At 38.0% G+C, this 19,226-nt stretch overlaps 1 protein-coding gene across 3 annotated transcripts in view; it reads right to left on the minus strand.

Annotated features, from left to right (window-relative positions):
• The window catches only part of ANO6 (anoctamin 6), a 224,993-nt gene that overhangs the window by 89,827 nt on the left and 115,940 nt on the right, over positions 1-19,226 (minus strand). For all 3 annotated transcript variants that reach the window (XM_061206584.1, XM_061206583.1, XM_061206585.1), the window contains one exon: positions 16,156-16,284. In XM_061206584.1, the coding sequence (XP_061062567.1) occupies positions 16,156-16,284 (129 nt within the window). The remainder of the gene's footprint in view (positions 1-16,155; positions 16,285-19,226) is intronic.

Below are 19,226 nucleotides of genomic sequence, written 5' to 3' on the forward strand. Positions count from 1 at the left end.
TGGATTCTCTTGGCACTCTGGAAGACCCTTGGTTGTCCCTGTGAGTTTATGGCCATTTGAGGTGCATAAAAGTCTCTGGCTTTGGCACAATTCCAAGGACCCTTTTTGGCTAATGAGAGGTTTTGCACACAAATAGAGTTTTTGGAGTCCCATTCACTAATGTCATTTACCAGAGGTATAGTTCAGATCTGACAGTCTACATTAGTAAAATTTTGTTTCTATACCAGACATTCAAATAGTTCAGTTTTGGATGTGTATATTTCATCTTTGCATGCCTTGACCAAATTCAATTTAAAAAACACAGACAGTTTTGGCAAAACGCAAATAAATTTTTCTCTCTGCAAGAATGAAATGTTTGTGAAGCTATAAAAAACACCTAAATCTACAAAACTAGTTAATTGATAATATATCTGTCCATATTACATGACCATTTAAAAAGATACAGGATACACCTTAGTTATTGATATTAGGTTCTATCTGGCTAGGCTTTTGCTAAGCTGTGTCCTAACTTGTAAGGGAAGCATGTAAAGGTAGAAACTCATTTGACCTTTGAAGAGAATGCTTTTGATGATGAAGGAGTTATGCTGCTTTATGAAAAGAAGAAACTGAGTGGACATAGGGGTTAACCACAAAGGGTCTGAAACCAGCCTGCCTGGGTTCAAATCTGATGCCATTACCTATTAGTTCTTTGACCCTTGGCAGGAAACCTAAACTCCCTTGCCTCATTTTCCTCATCTGCAGGATGGAGAAAACTTCACTGGCTTCCTTCTGAGGTTCTCATGAGGATTATATGATTTAAACCACATAAACTAGAATTTCCATCTTTAGTAATCACAAGAGGTGAATTGGACCAATTCTCCCACTGAAGACAACTGAAAAAGCTGTGTTAATTTCAGTTTTTAACTTCAGCATTTAACAAGATAGAGAGGAATTACTGGGTCAATGTCTAGGTAATCCAGTGGGTCAGACAGTCAGGGCACTCTGCCCAGGGAGCAACACTCAATATCTGCCAACTGTGAATGGGCAGAGGGGGTGCCGGGCTGCTGTGCTACAGACAATGCCTAGAACATGAAAAGCACCTAATAAATGTAAAGTGGGTGCTGTATGTAAAAAGTCAAAGGTGAAAAAATACACCTAGCATTTGACTAAACGTGACTCCCAGTGGAATCCCTAACATATTTTGTGGAAGTATTAGAAACAGAATATTGCTTTATTTTCATATATTTAATGAATGGTTATATAGTACTTACTGTGCCAGACACTGTTCTAAGAGCTTTACAAATATAACACACTTAATTATTTGTTACAACTTGAGCATAGAATAGTCACTTAGAGAAAAACCAGCAAGTGCTATAAATGAACACGCCAAACTTTCCTAGAAAAGCCCAGTGAGATGAGAGCCAGGGGGGCTGGAGGTGCCGCTTTCCCATTCTGTTCCCAGCAGGTGGCCGTCCACTCTGCCAGTCTCCCATCCCCCATCTCTGCAATCCACCCTGCTATGTTTCTCAGCCCTCTCCACCCCACATCCACCATATCCCCAACGTCAACTGGGAAGCTGGTTCAGACCCACCCTGCTTTGTACCCAAGCAGTATTTCTTCACCTTAGACCCCAATCCTTATATTGTGATTCCTGCATGGCAGCCCGGTCCTTGTTCCTGATGGCTTCTTTCTTTACTACTGTGTAAACGCTTTTCTGATCCTTCAAACAACGCTTGACAAAGTGCTTGGCACGAGTACATGCCCAATATGTGTTTGCTGAAAGAATATACTCAACAAACACGTATTAATTTGTTCTACAAACATTTCCTGAGAGTATCCTTCAAAGTGCTGAAGATTCAAAGAAGAATTTGAAATAGTCTGCTGTAGAGGAACTATAGAGAAACTCAGCGTCCAGTGACCTAGAATCTTCCCCAATACAGAAAGACTGGAACATTCACTCATGGGTCTACGGCACTGTAATGGACATCTGTCATTCTTTTTGGCCACTCAACATTTTAACTCCCACCAGAGCCCACGTCCCTTACAGCAGATAAAAACAGAAACACTCCCGTTCCTTGTCTCCCATGAAGTTCAGCTACTGGCACATGAGCTAGGCGCTATTCATCAGACCACCCACTCCAGACTCTGAGTCAGAAGCTAGAGATGCAAAGAAGTCAGGCCACGCAGCCTGTTCTGGGGTGGCTGGGAGAGCGGACACCTGTTCCAGAGACAGCAGTGACAGAGGTTTTGGCAGGAGCTTTTGGGGAGCACTGCTGGTCAGTGGCGCCAGAAGCAGCTCTGGGCCCCGGGGAGCAACCACGTTTTCTCCCAGACCAGCTGTGTAGTGGGATTTGGGGCATTGCCTCTGGCAGTCTCGTCTCCAGGCTTGTTTGTCCAAGCCTTCCAATGAACCTGTGAGCCCCCTAACATTCTTCTGATAAACTCTTTGTCTGCTTAAATTAGAGCTCATTTCTGTTGCCACTAAGAATCCTAAAGGAGTAACCACGAACTAGGGAAAACTTGTTAGCCTAAAACCGAAATCACTGTGCAGTGGAGGGAGGGGTGTTCTGTGTAGACCGGACACTCTGACTTCCTCTCTTTCCAGGGAGATGACCCAGCCTGAGGCTGTACCAGGGGCAACCCAGATCATCTCACTAGCAGGTCATAAGCAGAATCCAACTGTCCTCTGTATCCTCTAGGAGTCAGGAATAATTTCAGTTAGGACGTGAAGGCTCAGACCCAAGGATTTTAGCTCTTATGAACAAATGTCCTTCTAGTTAGAAGACTAGGAGAATCATTCAAAAGAGGGGCTTCTCCTGTGGCTTAATGGGTGTGTGAACAATGAAGTGCTGGTAGGAGAAACCACATAACTGTGTTAACTGGCTTTATTGGAATTCCATGGTTCCCATCACAGGCCGCCATGAGGCACAGCTGCCTCCTTCCTTGCCCCCCTCCTCCACTGGGGAGCGGTTCCAAACTTTGAAGGTGTTCCTCGCATTCCACACCTCACTCCCAGACTCCGCAAATGCCGTCGCCTCCTTCCTCAGACAAATGCAGCCGCTCACGCAAAGTCCTGCACATGCCTTTCTCTCTACCTCTCACAGGTGGACACCATCTCTCTTCCGGTGTCAGGAGATTACTCCCTTTTCCTATCTTTCCTGAGCTTGCTTTGGCAATATCTTTTCTTCTCTTCAGTCCTTTATCTTCATTGCTCTTAGCCAACAAACACCTTAAATGTTTCCCATCTTTAAGAATATGAAATCCCGCCTCAGTCCTGGCTGCTCTTCAGTTACCATTGCCGCCCCTAGAGATGCTTGTCTTTTAATCTAGATATCCTTAGCACTTAGAACGGGCCTAAAGTAAATAAACAGGCAACAAATGTCTGGTGAAAGAATGAATAAGTTGAGTGGATGGTGGGTGGATGGTTGCCTGTTATGTGGGGATTGACTGAGGAATACAAATCACTGCAGTGTAGCAACTGGGCTCCTCTTCCCTGAGGGGTCCCCCACCCCCAAGTGTTCCATGAACTTTTACTTACGGGCATTATAGGACATGACAGAGAAGGTCAGATACAGTTTAATTCTGGAGTGTGCTAGCACCAGATAGCTCTGGGGCATCCAGAACAGGAAGAGGCTTCCTGACCCCTAGGAGTCTGAATTATGAGATGACAAAAGGGGGCCAGTTCAGAGAACCTGGAAGGAACCAGCCCCATGAGAGGTCAGTTCTGTCATCACACATACCAAACACAAACTACTCCTGTCTCGGTTGTATCAGCTGCATCAACCATGACCGTGACAAGCCACATAGCGCGAGTTAGACATAGTTCCTCCTCTGTGGGATTTCTAGTTGAGGTCATGACTCGTTATCACCTTCATAGGACTCTATCTTCTCGATTTTAGTCTACCAATTGCCCCTTAGCTCTTGTAGTATTGGTCTTCCTTTTACTCCTGGGCATAATGGTTAAGATTCCGAGCAAAAATTCAAATCCTGGTTCTGCCATTTGCTAGCTCTGTGATGTTGGGCAAATAAACTCTGCAAGTATCAGTGGCTTCGTCTCAAAGGTGGTAAAGGAAATAGCTTCATCTTGAGTTTTGTTTTTTTTTTTAAGGATTAAATGTGATCATGGGTATAAAGTCCTCAGCATGAGGCTTGACACACAAGCTCTGTAGACATGTTAGCCATCATTACCTTCTTTCTCTGCTTTCGAATATGCTCAACCTCCTTTATTCCTTTAAAAAAAAAAAAAAAAAAAAAATCCTCTCTACCTTGTAAGCCTTAGAGGCTCACCTCTTTTATTTAATATCAAACATCAGAACAAAAATAAGCAACCCCAATCACTTGGTTTCCACAATGTGCACCCAGTGACATCTTAATCCCTCTAATGGGATACCAATGACACCATTTTACCAGAACTCCAGGAAATGGATCTTAAATATGAGTCATTTAGTCCTCCCTCTTCTTGACTCTTCATACCACTACATTGTCCTGGTCCTCAGACCACTTTCTTTGATATCTGATGGATGTATATCCTTTTCATTCTCTGAAGAAAGAATTAATATTGTTAAAATGCTCATACTACTCAAAGCAATCTACGGACTTAAGGTAATCCCTATCAAAATACCCATGACATTTTTCACAGAACTAGAACAAATAATCCTGAAATTTATATGGAACCACAAAAGACCCAGAATTGCCAAAGCAATCCTGAGAAAAAAGAATGAAGCTGGAGGTATAACCCTTCCAGACTTCAGACTATGCTACAAAGCTACAGTAATCAACACAACAAGGTATTGGCTCAGAAACAGACACACAGATCAATGGAACAGAATAGAGAGCCCAGAAATAAACCCATGCACTTATGGCCAATTAATCTATGACAAAGAAGGCAAGAATATACAATGGAGAAGACAGTGTCTTCAACAACTGGTGCTGGGAAAGCTGGACAGCTACATGTAAAACAATGAAATTAGAACATCCCCTCATACCATACACAAAAATAAACTCAAAATGGTTTAAAGACCTAAATATAAGACATGACACCATAAAACTCCTATAAGTGAATATAGGCAAAACATTCTTGGACATAAATCACAGCAATATCTTCTTAGATCAGTCTTCCAAGGCAAAAGAAATGAAAGCAAAAATAAACAAATGGGACCTAATCAAACGTAAAAGCTTTTGTACAGCAAAGGACACATCAATGAAAGGAAAAGACAACCTATGGAATGGGAGGAAATATTTCCAAACAATGAGACAAACAAGGGGCTAATATCCAAAATATATAAACAGCTCATACAACTCAATATCAAAAAAAGAAAAAAACAAACCACCTGATTTAAAAATGGGCAGAAGACATGAACACACATTTTTGCAAAGAAGACATACAGATGGCTAACAGGCAGGTGAAAAGATGCTCAACATCACTAATTATTAGAGAAATGCAAATCAAAACCACAATGAGATATTATCTCACAGCTGTCAGAATGGCTATCATTAAAAAGTCAACAAATAACAAATGCTGGCAAGGATGTGGAGAAAAGGAAACCCTTGTACACTGCTGGTAGGAATGTAAATTGGTGCAGCGACTAGGGAAGCCAATATTGAGTTTCCTCAAAAAACTAAAAATACAACTGCTATATTATCCAGCAATTCCACTCCTGGGTATATACTGGGAAAAAACAAAAACTCTGAAAAGATACATGCACCCCAATGTTCATAGCAGCACTGTTCATAATAGCCAAGACATGGAAGCAACCCAACGACTGGCTTAAAGAAGATGCGATACGTACACAGACGCATGCACACACACACGATGGAATATTACTCAGCCATAAAAAGAATGAAATACTGCCATTTGCCACAACATGGATGGACCTAGAGATTATTAGGCTTAGTGAAATAAGACACACAGAGAAAGACAAATACTATATGATAGCATTTATATGTGGAATCTAAAATATAATACAAATGAATGTATATACAAAACAGAAACAGATTATTTTATTTCAAATTGTTGGATATTTAGGTTGTTTCTAATTTTTTACAGTTATGAAGGTGCATATAATTTTAATTTCTTTAATATGTACTGCTGTACTGCCATAGAGAAAAGTTGTACTAATTTATCCTATTTTAGTTCTTATTTGGTTCTTTACAAAGAACTCCTGCAAAATTTACCTGGTATCTCTTGATAATTGGTAGATCTTGGAGTTGGTTTATAATGCCCTCTATTTTACCACTAACTATAAATACTTAAATAGTTGAATCAAGGATAGAACATTTTTATTTGCTTAAACATGTTAATGTATCACCTTGGTGTTACTTCGATAAGACAGTTCTTGTTATTTCCCTTTGGCATGGCAATTCACAAAGAACTAGTGGAATATTTTAAAAATTGATTAAACAAGTTTTCTTGGTTTGTCAGGTAGCTAAAGTAAATTAGCATATATGCTATATTTGTCAAACAGGCACATATCAGGAGAAGACTGCTTACTTAAGAAAAGGTTGCTTAAATTTATTTAATATGAAATCATCAGCTTTACTGCTCTGTAGAATTTACACTTGGATAAGTCACACTGTTTTTTTCTTTTTTTTTTTAATAGATCTTTATTGGAGTATAATTGCTTCATAATACTGTGTTAGTTTCTGTTGTACAACAAAGTGAATCAGCCATATGCATACATATATCCCCATATCCTCTCCCTCTTGAGCCTCCCTACCATCCTCCCTATCCCACCCCCTAGGTCATCACAAAGCACAGAGCTAATCTCCCTGTGCTATGCTGCTGCTTCCCACTAGCTAACTGTTTTACATTCGGTAGTGTATATATGTCAGTGCTACTCTCCCACTTTGTCCCAGCTTCCCCTCCCCCCACCATGTCCCCAAGTCCGTTCTCTACGTCTGCGTCTTTATTCCTGCCCTGCCACTAGGTTCATCAGTACCATTTTTCTTTTTCGATTCCATATATATGCGTTAGCATACGGTATTTATTTTCTCTTTCTGACTTACTTCACTCTGTATGACATACTCTAGGTCCATCTACCTCACTACAAATAACTCAATTTCATTTCTTTTTATGGTTGAGTAATATTCCATTGTATATATGTGCCACGTCTTCTTTACCCATTCATTTGTCAATGGACACTTAGGTTGCCTCCATGTCCTGGCTATTGTAAACAGTGCTGCAATGAACATTGTGGTACATGTCTCTTTTTGAATTATGGTTTTCTCAGGGTATATGCCCAGTAGTGGGATTGCTGGGTCATATGGTAATTCTATTTTTAGTTTTTTAAGGAACCTCCATACTGTTCTCCATAGTGGTTGTATCAATTTACATTCTCACCAACAGTGCAGGAGGGTTCCTTTTTCACCACACCCTTTCCAGCATTTATTGTTTCTAGATTTTTTGATAATGGCCATTCTGACCAGTGTGAGGTGACACCTCATTGTGGTTTTGATTTGCATTTCTCTAACAATTAGTGATGCTGAGAAGCTTTTAATGTGCCTCTTGGCCATCTATATGTCTTCTTTTGTGAAATGTCTCTTTAGGTCTTCCACCCATTTTTTAATTGAATTGTTTGTTTTTTTGATATTGAGCTCCATGAACTGTTTGTATATTTTGGAGATTAATCCTTTGTCCATTGTTTCATCTGCAAATATTTTCTCCCATTCTGAGGATTGTCTTTTCGTCTTGTTTATGGTTTCCTTTGGTGTGCAAAAGCTTTGAAGTTTAATTAGGTCCCATTCGTTTATTTTTGTTTTTATTTCCATTACTCTAGGAGATGGGTCAAAAAAGATCTTGCTGTGGTTTATGTCAAAGAGTGTAACAGTGTTCTTGACATTTAAAAAAATTAGGGTAGAGCTGTCTTCCATGTTAAAAATGAAAGAAAATTAATATTGCACATTGCCTGACATAGCCATTGCTCAATAAATATTTGTTGAATAAATGAATATCTGAGGCCACACAATTTTTAGCTAAAAATTATCTATGTGCCTTATTGGAACCCTTACATGTAAGAACCTAAACCTATGTTTATAGTCTATGATGTGTATTTGGCAGCACAAAATGACTAAACCAGACTCACTGGCTCTGAAAAAAGCTCAGCCATATACTAGATGGTGCTGTAAGTTCCTCTATCTCTAGGGGAGCAAATTCACTGGGACTTTAACCTGGATCTTTTTTTTTTTTTTTTAACCTACTTCTAGCAAATCCAAAGTGACTGTAATCATTGAGGACTTATGGACATCACAAAAAGATGCATATGATTCTACTACTGTCAGTGGAGAATGGTACTGGGGGTTTTAAGTAGAGAAGGACAAGAGCACTTATCCCACCCCAGAAACTGGAATTTTATTCATACCTCTTTTGGGATGTTAATAAAGCTGTCAGAGAAATAAAGAATAAAGCAATCAAAATCACAAAGGACAGACTGGCATAATTAAGGCAGCTTTCTGTCCCCTAAGCACCTGAGATTACACATCTCATTTGGCTTAATAAAGTCATTGTTGGGAAGGACTTGCTTTTGAATTATACAGTAATAATACTGATTTTAAACACCAATTTCTACCATTTGCTTTATGTCACCTAGCTTTTATGCATAAAAAGCAGGGGTTGCAATGTCTAAGAAGTAAGATTACTAAATACACTGTGATGATAATAAATCAGCATAAACCAGTAGGGATTAATGAAATATATGAATAGATTAATTTCAAATATTCTTCCAGCTTTGTTAGGAAAAATACTGATGGTGCCATCACTGTATTTTTGAACCTGCCAATCTTTGTTACGCCTACGAAGATGGATGAGAAATAAGCCAAAGGTACTTAATTTGTGCAAAAAAACTACTCTCATTACTCAAAGTGCTTCTTATTACTTATATATCATGTGCGTAAGAAGGTTTGGTAAGCAGGAATAAATTATTTAATCGGGACTTAATTTAAATTCACGTGTTGGTGATAAAACATTGAACGTTAGCGGACCGATGTGATGAGGGATTTCTCAAGTAGGTGACGTATGTTCACGAGGGACAGAAAACAGACGAGCATCCTAAATGGTAAGCATAGAAAGGAAGTGAATATTTACCTGAAGCTTATTTCCAACTTTTCTTTTTAAATTAACATTTTTGGTGTAATTACAAAAATAAACAAATGGTAACTTAGAAAACAGACATTTTCTGAGAAGGAAAAAAATCATCTGTTATCAATCCACTAAGATAACTACTGTAAACACTTCAGGGCAATGTTTTCCAAACTAACCTACCTGTTTATATGAACAACCTGGAGTGCTTGCTTAAAATGCAGATTCTAGGGCCCCTCTCCTGGAGATTCTGGCTCAGTATGCACAGGATGGGGCCTGGATAATCTAGTTTTAACAAGCAAAGCAGATGACTCTTATCATCAGACAAGTTTATACTATTTTTTTAGGACACATCTTTTCTGTGCATATAAGCAGCCTTCTTTTATGATTATTTATCCCCTTCAAGCCTGAGAATTTGGTATAGTTGATTTTTCCCAACCCTTCACCCTTTTACAGACGACCCTTTAAAAAAGTGAGACACAGGTGACTGTTGGGACCAGGGCAAACGACAGCTTCATTCAAAACTAACTCAGAAGGACTAATCTGGAAAAGGATTGTCTCTTCTCCACATCTTTCTGAGATGAAATGGGATAATCAGATTTCACTTTTCAGGATTTCACTGTCTTGTTTGTCTGTTTTTAAGGATTGAGCCCAAGGACACTTCCCATTTTGGAAATAAGAATCAAGATTCGGATTCACTGCTCTTGTGCTGAGTACTCAAAAATAAAACCAAATATGCTTATACCAGCAACACATCTTGTAGTTGTAATTTGAAACTGCTGATTCTAATTTAATTTATTCCTTTTAACCTACAATCTTAGTTTAAGCAAGTAGGGTGTAAAGGAAGGAGATAAAAATATAAAGAGCTCCCTGCTTTTGTCTAAAATTTTAAGGACTTAAAGCTAAACCTGATTTCATATCCGAAAACAAAAAACAGAACACCTACCAAAAGTTATCTGAGAAGGTGAGACCACCCAACACTGGTTGCCATCATCATTTAACCTAGCCTAATATTTTTCATGGACTATTTGTAGCAAATATGTCATTACCAGGAATTTTTTTATATTATTCTGATTCTTCATAATCCCCTTCTGCCATCCCTTTATTTTTTCAATTTGGAGAGTGTACGGCAACATTAAGTCGACTCAATCATGCCTTCCCCTTTAGGAGGCTCCATGGGACAAATTTCTTTCTGGGGGATCTTTAGACCAGAAAGATTGTATTTCTTCTTAACAACCAGTTTTGTTTTTATTGTGTTGAAACTTTAAACCATGCTATTGACAACATCCTCTATTTTCTTTGGCTACTAGGAAACTCAGAGGCAAATTTGCAGATGAACTCTTAACTTCTGAACAGGACCTTATGGTTAATAATAAATCATTTTGTTTATTACTTTGACACATGGCTTCATTTTATTTTTCTGGCTTTTACATTTCTGTCACCTTGATTTCCTCATCTATATTTTTGGTATAGTCTGTAAGTGACCTCAAATACTTTTTAATGAATTATAAGTAAACTATGTTAATGTAGTATTAGCATAAGCAGGAAGCTAATGACTATAAAAATTATACATTGCATTTTAAAGCCAACAGTGAATGATGTTTGAGTTATCTATACTGTTAGTTATCATCTTATTAACCACAAATAATCATACACTTAATGCACATAAGACTTACTGACAAATAAAGCAATGTGATCACCTTGATACAAAAAAAAAAGCATTTGATAAATTTTAAAACCCAATTATAAAAACTCACAGCAACCTAGGACTAGAAGGGAACTCCTTTAACTTTTTAAAAGAAAACTACCAAAAATTTATAGTAAATGTGATATTTAATGGTGAAATTTTAGAACCATTTGCACCAAAATCAGGAATACAGTGGTGACTACTATGTGTTACTGGTTTTATTCAAGAGGTCTTAGCCATATCACTTGGACAAGAAAAAGAATGAAGTATAAAGAAAGGTACAGCAAAACTGTCACTTGTAGACATATGGTCTTCTGAGAAAATTTAAAACAAGCATTAGCAACTATTAGAACTAAAAAGTTTATCAAGGTAACTAGATACAACTTATAAAAAACCAGTAGACTTCTTTTTTAACACACACAATAATAAATCACAAACTGCAATTTAAAATGTGTCTGACAACAGCAACAAAAATTTAATATAATAGTTAATAAAATGTATAAGATCCTCATAGATATTATTATAAAACTTTACTAAAGTATGTAAAACCTCAATAAATGGAGTGACGTACTGTGTTCAACATATTAGAACTTTTTGATGAAGTTTTAACCATTTGCAAAGAGATCTCATTTAGCTTCTGGGTAGAGTTCCAGCCTCAGGATAAGTCATCTAAAACAATGGATAACAGTTTTAAAAGCTCAAAGGGGGCTTCCCTGGTGGCACAGTGGTTAAGAATCTCTCTGCCAATGCAGGGTACAGGGGTTCGAGCCCTGGTCCAGGAAGATCCCACATGCCGCAGAGCAACTAAGCCCGTGCGCCACAACTACTGAGCCTGTGCTCTACAGCTCATAAGCCACACTGAAACCCACACGCTTAGAGCCCATGCTCCGCAATAAGAGAAGCCAGCGCAGTGAGAAGCCCGCGCACCGCAACGAAGAGCAGCCCCCGCTCGCTGCTACTAGAGAAAGCCCGCACGCAGCAAGGAAGACCCAACGCAGCCAAAAATAATAAATAAATAAAATAAACAAATTAAAAAAAGAAAAACGCTCAAAGGACCTGTAACCAATTAGTCAGTTGTCTCACATAATTTGAAAGTTTGCATATAATTTAATTCAACACTCATTTTTTGGGAAATTTCTTATTCTGTAGTCGCCACTGGCCAGATCCACTAAAGAGTTCTTAAGGTCAGATATACAATACAAACTTATACTTCCATATATAAACTTTTCATCACCTTCAAGGAAATAAACTTTCCATCAACTTTTAGGAATGGATTCTGCTGATAAAAAAGTAAATATCGATAAATAATAACACATTCAGGATTTCTTATACTGTTATTGTGCTATCTAGACCTTTCTACCTTCTTTACCATCACCTGCATTATACCATTACTTGGTCATAAACACATCTTTTTGAAGGGAGGCCAAGTGTCAAACAAAATGAAATTCAGAATAGATCAGTTCTGCCACTGGTTAGCAGTCTTGGATAAAGGAAATGGAAGAGAGCATGACTAACAAAACTGAGCAGGAAGAGTTTGAGAAATACATGGGAATTTGTTTTATTTAAAACATTTTTGCTCTTCACAACATAGAGCAAACCTATTTATATATATTTAATCATGTGCTGTGCCAGACATTGCTGGCTGCCTATTAAACAGCCATTCTCCCTTCTTCATTACTAAGAAAAGCCTGATGGTCTGTCAGATACTGGGTGATCACGTGATTCAAGAGAGGAAAGACTAATCTTGATTAGTCTATGCTAATGATGGTAATTCCATTCATCTTGCCGTAGTTGGTTTAGGAATAGACCTGTGATAGACAATCAACAGTAAAAGAAAGAGGGGAGCTTTCTTCCCCCTTCAAAAGGACCATGAGAAAGGGCATTCCCTCTTTCTGCCTCTGGATGTCTGGAAATGCAGCAAACATCATGTAACAAAGTGAAGACAGTTTAAGAACAGCCAACATTTGAGGATGGCAGGGCGGAAGAATGAAATGAACCTCAATTCCTGATGACCTCATTAAGCCAATAAATTACCTAACTCAGAAATGTTCCTATGTCCAGGCTATTTCTTAAATGAGAGAATTATTATTTCCTTTTAGCATTTAACCCATTTTGAGTTTGGTTTTCCTGTTATTTCAGTAAAAAAAAAAAACATTCAAACTGATGCTGTGCCACAGACAGCAGTACTAGCTAAGCGAACACTTATTATTGGAACAACTTATGATCATCCTCATGTGTAATCTAAACGTAAATGGTTTATGCTTTTTAAAGGGAGGTGTGAAGTTCTGAGGTATTTTCACTAATAAAAGGGGACAAAGTTACATGATATTTGGAAGTTTGATATAGAAAAATAATTTCTATTTTGCTCATGTGCAGATGCAGCCTTTTGCTCTTCTATGTTTTGAATACTCATAGCCCTATCAGTTCTATCTTTCTCCACCTCTAAACAAGAATTTAACAATACTTTTTAGATCAGCCCCTGGCAAAGTCAACCTTGGTGTTGTTTTAGGAAATCAATATGATTTAGACATACTTCTTTTTTCCCTCTCAAAGAAAGAAGAATTTTGAAATTGCCTTTCCTTGGCGTTATGTTAAATCCTGAATACGTCCTGACAGGGAGTATGATGGAACGCGCAAATGATTTTCCAATTAATAAAAATGTGATTCCAAAGCTGAGCTTTGAATTCGAAATTAAGTAATATGTATAAACAGAGACTCAAAACACTTCAAAGCACAGCTTATAAAAGCCAACATCATGGTGTATCAAGTCATGAGTTCAGGAATTGCCAAAATTAATGATGATTTTTTTCTCTTGATTTATGAGAGTTACTCCAGGACCTACGTTTCTGTGTAAAGCAAATGCAGACCTTATTAATAATGTAAGAGGCTCTAGGACTCCTTTACCATGGCAGAGCAGCTCTTGTCTAAAACTAGAACTGTTTCCTCTATACTTTAATGGATTAGGTTTGTTTAACTTACTTTATATAGTGCTCAATTCTGTTCCATTGGCATATGGATGCCTAATAAATATTTGATGGTGACCATGACTGCAGAGAAGATATCTTAGTGTCCACAGGAAAATGATAAAATACTGTAAGCTAGTTTCCTCTAGTGATAAAATTATATAAAAACAGGAGAGTGATGCCTTTTCATACCAGTGCATTTAAGAAACCCCCAAATAAAAGGGAAGGTGTAAGAATTAACATCTATTTAATTTAATTGTTTTATTTAATCCTAACCATAATCCTCTGGACTAGGTACTGGGATTCCCATTTTCCTAAATCTAAGATGTCATTGGTTGTATGGTGAGCCAATATTTTATGTACCAATAAGAAAAAATGCAGCCAATGAAATTATGATACACCTTTTTTAAGATGTACCCTGATTTCAGAGATGTCAAAATGTAAAAATAATAGGCATCTCAAAAATAATAAAAAAATACGATTCTGATAAGAAAATTCATCCAAGTCACACAGCCAGTTGGTAGCTGTGGCAAAGACAAGCCGCTGTCCACCAAAAACTCATGTTCCCCGTCCACAGCATGGAGTTCCTACTGAGAAATGGCTCTCCGGCCAGAAACTATGCTTTCCACCTTCCAGAGTTCTGACCAACAGAATGTGAACACAACTGATATAGTCAGTTCCAGTCCAAAGAGGTAAAGAAGCACGAGTACTTTCTTCATTCTCTCTCTCATCCCATCTACCATTTATTGATGCCCAGGATGATCTTAGAAACTACCTGTTGAAAATGGCAAAGCCTCTGCGTCAGCCTGGGTTCTTGAATGACTGCAAGGGACAAAGCCCTGCCTGTACCCCCAAACCATTGTGCCAAATAGGGATGCCACATTTGATTGACACGAGCAATAAGTAAACTTTTATTTTATTAAGACACTGTAATCCGAGGCTAGTGTTACCTCAACTAGAATTATTTCATATAATACAGTGGCAGAATTAGAATTTGAATGTCAGGTTCCAAAGCCTGGGCTCATTCTGTGACACTATGCTAACACAAGCCTCCAAACTTACCCTTCCTAAAACAAACAAAAAACCAAAATAAAACAGGATTGCTTCATTTTAAGCAGTTTTCATCCTTGGTTTGAAAGAATAGACAGAAATCAATAGATTTAAGGATGATATATTTCAGAGAGAAAGTCCAGAGAGGGACAAAATAGTTGTGTGTGTGTAACAGCACAGATGTGAGGAAAAAAAACAAAGAATGAGGAAGTGATTTTCAAAATAGGTAAAAGTGACACTTAACACGTATGCTTTCATTTTTTTAATAAATTTATTTATTTTTTTATTTATTTATTTTTGGCTGTGTTGGGTCTTCGTTGCTGCACGTGGGCTTTCTCTAGTTGCTGCGAGCGGGGGCTACTCTTTGTTGCGGTGCACGTGCTTCTCATTGCGGTGGCTTCTCTTGTTGCAGAGCACAGGCTCTAGGCGCGTGGGCTCAGTAGTTGTGGCTCACAGGCTGTAGAGCACAGGCTCAGTAGTTGTGGTGCACGGGCTTAGTTGCTCTGCAGCATGTGGGATCTTCCCAGACCAGGGATCAAACCCGTGTCCCCTGCATTGGCAGGTGGATTCTTAACCACTGTGCCACCAGGGAACTCCTATGCTTTCTTTTTTGTCCTGTTTTAGTCTAATGCAGTTTGGGTTCAGCTAAAGAAGTTCCAGGAAGTTGTTATAACCCTAGCCTACTAAATCGCTTAATATCTTGAGATTAAGATGGCCCTGTTACCTGAAAGAGCTTGACGCAAAGGAAAGGCAAGGAGCAGCTTGACTGGCAATGAACGAAAGGGAAGGAAGGGAGGTGACAGAAAGTGGGAGAGGTCAAGAGCACAGGTTCGAGATTCAAGACAAGAGTTTGAACCATAGCTCCACCAGTTCTTACACTAGAGTCCATGAACTTGGGCAGTCATTTAACCTATGGATCAAGTTTGTCATCCAGGATGGTATGAAAATAAAAGGCACCTCATAGACTGTTCTCAGGATTAAATGAGAAAATGCATGCAAAACGCACGGACCATCCATGAGTTAGCACTCCCTGAATGCTGGTTGTTATTACACTTGCTGTCATTGTTAATCATTAGCTTCCTTTCATACCTAGTTGCAAATCGCCAAGTGTGCTTTTAATGTAAATCTCTTCTACAGATAGAAAGTGCAATTCCTCTGAAGAAATTCCACCTTCAGCTTAAGAGCCTGAGGAAGATTCTGTTCCAAATTTTAAAAAGTTAAAAAAAATTTTTTTTCTGTTACTATGCCTTGAGGGAATGATGAACAGAGAAAATATGAAGTTATGTTTGTTGTATAATATTTCAAACACCAGTTTCACTTTATTGCTTACATAAAAATAGCACTTCATTTTTTCATTTCACAATATTATAAGGAATAAAAAGAAAATAGGATAAAAAACTTACCCTTTGTTTTTCATTTGAACCCTTTTTATTGGTCTCTTTTCTACTTTCATCTTCATACACTAGAACAAAGTCGATTCTTCGCTGACCATCATTAAAAAAGAGGGAGTCAGATTTTCCATTAAATTCTTCCTGTGTGGAATAGAAAAATAAATTTTAATATAGTTTTTTGAAAAGTGCCCATTTATAAGTGTTTATTTTCTAGCTTTAATAGATACATCAGTATGTTTACAGAGAAAGAGAAATAAATCCATAACTAGTTACTTGACCAAGAGGGCATGATCACATGAATCTTTGCAAGCATAGTCTGTTCTTGGTGAAAGAAGTCCTTGAATTGAGCAGGTTAGCATTATTCTACAAATGTGTGGGAAAGTATCAGCATTATGAATGTAACACAGTTATCCCAGAATTATTCCCACCTGGATGAGCAAAAGGAGTATCAAGCCTGGAAATGAACACAGTAACCAGAGATGCCTATCTGAAGGACCAAAGTTCATTTAACAAGAGAAAAAAATCTAAGACAAAGCACTGTTTATGAAAATCTCATCCTACCTTTGCCACCTTTTCATCAATTTTCATGACTTCTCTCTGAACCCCATCACTTTATAGAAAGTATCATTTTATAACGTTAAGCAAATGCCAGAAAATGCTTTGATACACACAAAAGATACACTGGTCGTTGGTATTTGTCCCCAAATCCACACAAGATACCCCCTTACTCCTAGCAAAAAACAAGCAAACAAAAATCCCAGCAACAAGAACAAATAAATGAGCCTTTAATTTAGAGCTTAAAAGCCTTATGGCGTAAAAACAAAGCCATAAGGGCAGAACACAGACCTAATACAGTTTAAAACAATCTCTATTACCTTAAGGATTTGGATAGAATTGTTTTAATTTGCTCTAAGGAAAGGCTTGAGTTTGTGTTTCTCACACAGCTGGTCAGACTGCTTATGTGAATGTTGTTTAAGAATCGGAATTTTTTTTAACTGATAGGTAATACTTTTCAATTTTCCATTTTTTTTCCATTAAAAGTCATGGGGAGGTTGCATTTTGCAGTCATTTCGTGGAACCACTTAATTATTAAATGTGATTAATTCTTCTCTTCATTCAGCATCAGTTAGTACTACACAAATCACCTTATTTTACCACCACCAGTTTCCCGTTTTCTTCACACTTTTGAGAAGATGTATTTTTTTGCTAAACATATACAAACTGATACTTGTCCCTCCTTTCCTCTTTTCCACCACAGAGCAGCTAAACAGTGTGACTTGGCCTGAGACCTTTCCCAGCCAGGGCGCTGAGGGGCCAGAAAAACAGACACATGAGTGTCCCAGGCTGAGGCTACCACCCAATTCTTTTATTTCCAATTTCAGCTCTTTAAAACCAGTAAACTTTAAGAGTATTTAAAGCTATACAAGACACAGAAAACAGGCTTATGGTTACCAAAGGGGAAAGGGTGGGGGGGATAAATTAGGACTTTGGGAGTAACATATACACACTACTATATATAAAATAGATAACCAACAAGGACCTACTGTATAGCACAGGGAACTCTACTCAGTATTTTATAACAACTTATAAAGGAAAAGAATCTGAAAAAGAACATATATATATATCACTGAATCACTGTGCTGTACATTTGAAAATAACACAACACTGTAAATCAACTATATTTCAATTAAAAATAATTAATTAATTACTTTAAAAATACATTTTAAAAAAAGCTATACAAAAATGCTAAGGCCTGTCATTTTCATGTCAGCCATGGAGTTCTTGAGGTCCCTCTCTTCAATTTCTCTTCCTTTCAGTGAAGATGTTACTATTGGTTACAACCTGGGCAGTTGCTAGAGGAAAACCGTGTGGAGAGGAAAAAACTATGAGGCAGAGGGGAAGTGGAGTAAGGTGGAATATAGTCACGAAAACCTGGTCATTATTACAGACGTCTGAAACGTGTACAAAGCAGCTTGCTCTCTGGAGCCCACATTCTGCTGCCTTTCTTTGGTGGCGTCCGACAGGAGCTCACTGAAGTCAAGTTCTGAAGAATGAGGCCTGGAATGAGAACCACATCTGCACATGGCTCCAGGCATTCCTCCCCACACAGCCCTTGCTCAGCCACACGGGTTGGCAGCAAGCTCCCAGATAATCTGGTCTGTATGCACGTCTCTCCTGTATGATAGAAGACCATGGCCTTTTGTTGGAGGAAAATGCCACTGGCTTGACGAGAGTTGTCTGTATGAAATAACTAGGTCAGACTCTGATATGGTATTATTAGAACGCAATGCCGGGGGAAAGAGTGCCAACTTCGTACGGCTGTGAAATCCACGTTTCCCATCTCTTGGCAGAAAACATTCCACTAGGTGACTGGGAAGAGAAGGGAGAAACAAAACGCTGGGCTAGAAAGAATATCTAACAAACAGGAAATAGAAATATAGAAGAGAAAAAGATAGAAAAGACTCAACTATGAACAAAACAGTACTGTTTGGAAAAAAAAAAAAAAAAGGCTGGATTTTTCCGTTATAAGTTCCACTATAGGCCTGACTCATCCAACAGGTATTGAAATGACAAAAAAACTAAAAAAAAATTACAAAAAATATCCTCTTCTAAAGTTTTGAAGTAAAGTTTTAACAGTTTCCTAGGATAAATATTGATAATCTTCTTCAAAATGACTGATTATTCAGAGATGGATTATTCTAGTCCTAACCTCTCAAAATCTGCTCAAAATTTCATCTTTAGTCTTTTCTACCAAGTCAAATGGCACCAAGATGAAATACAAAAAACCCCTGAAACCCAATCTTTCCTGTTCAGCAGCTTAAGTTTAAAAATACTTTAAGAGATGGTTTAAAATTTATCAGGTCAAATCATTTTAGAGATTGGAGCTTACGTATGGTTACTGACTTCCCCACTAGGAAACTTATTAATTCTTATACTCATCAGAGTAACTTATTGTTACCCTGAGGGTCTTAGGCAAATGTCTTTAATGCCAAGGAAGTAAGCAGAGTCTCTAGCTGTTAATACTTCTTTCTTCCTGGAAAAAATATCAAGTAAATATCTAATTACAGTTTAGAGTCTATAAT

The sequence above is a fragment of the Eubalaena glacialis genome, chromosome 11 (assembly GCF_028564815.1).
Source record: "Eubalaena glacialis isolate mEubGla1 chromosome 11, mEubGla1.1.hap2.+ XY, whole genome shotgun sequence".
In the NCBI taxonomy this organism is placed as follows: Eukaryota; Metazoa; Chordata; class Mammalia; order Artiodactyla; family Balaenidae; genus Eubalaena; species Eubalaena glacialis.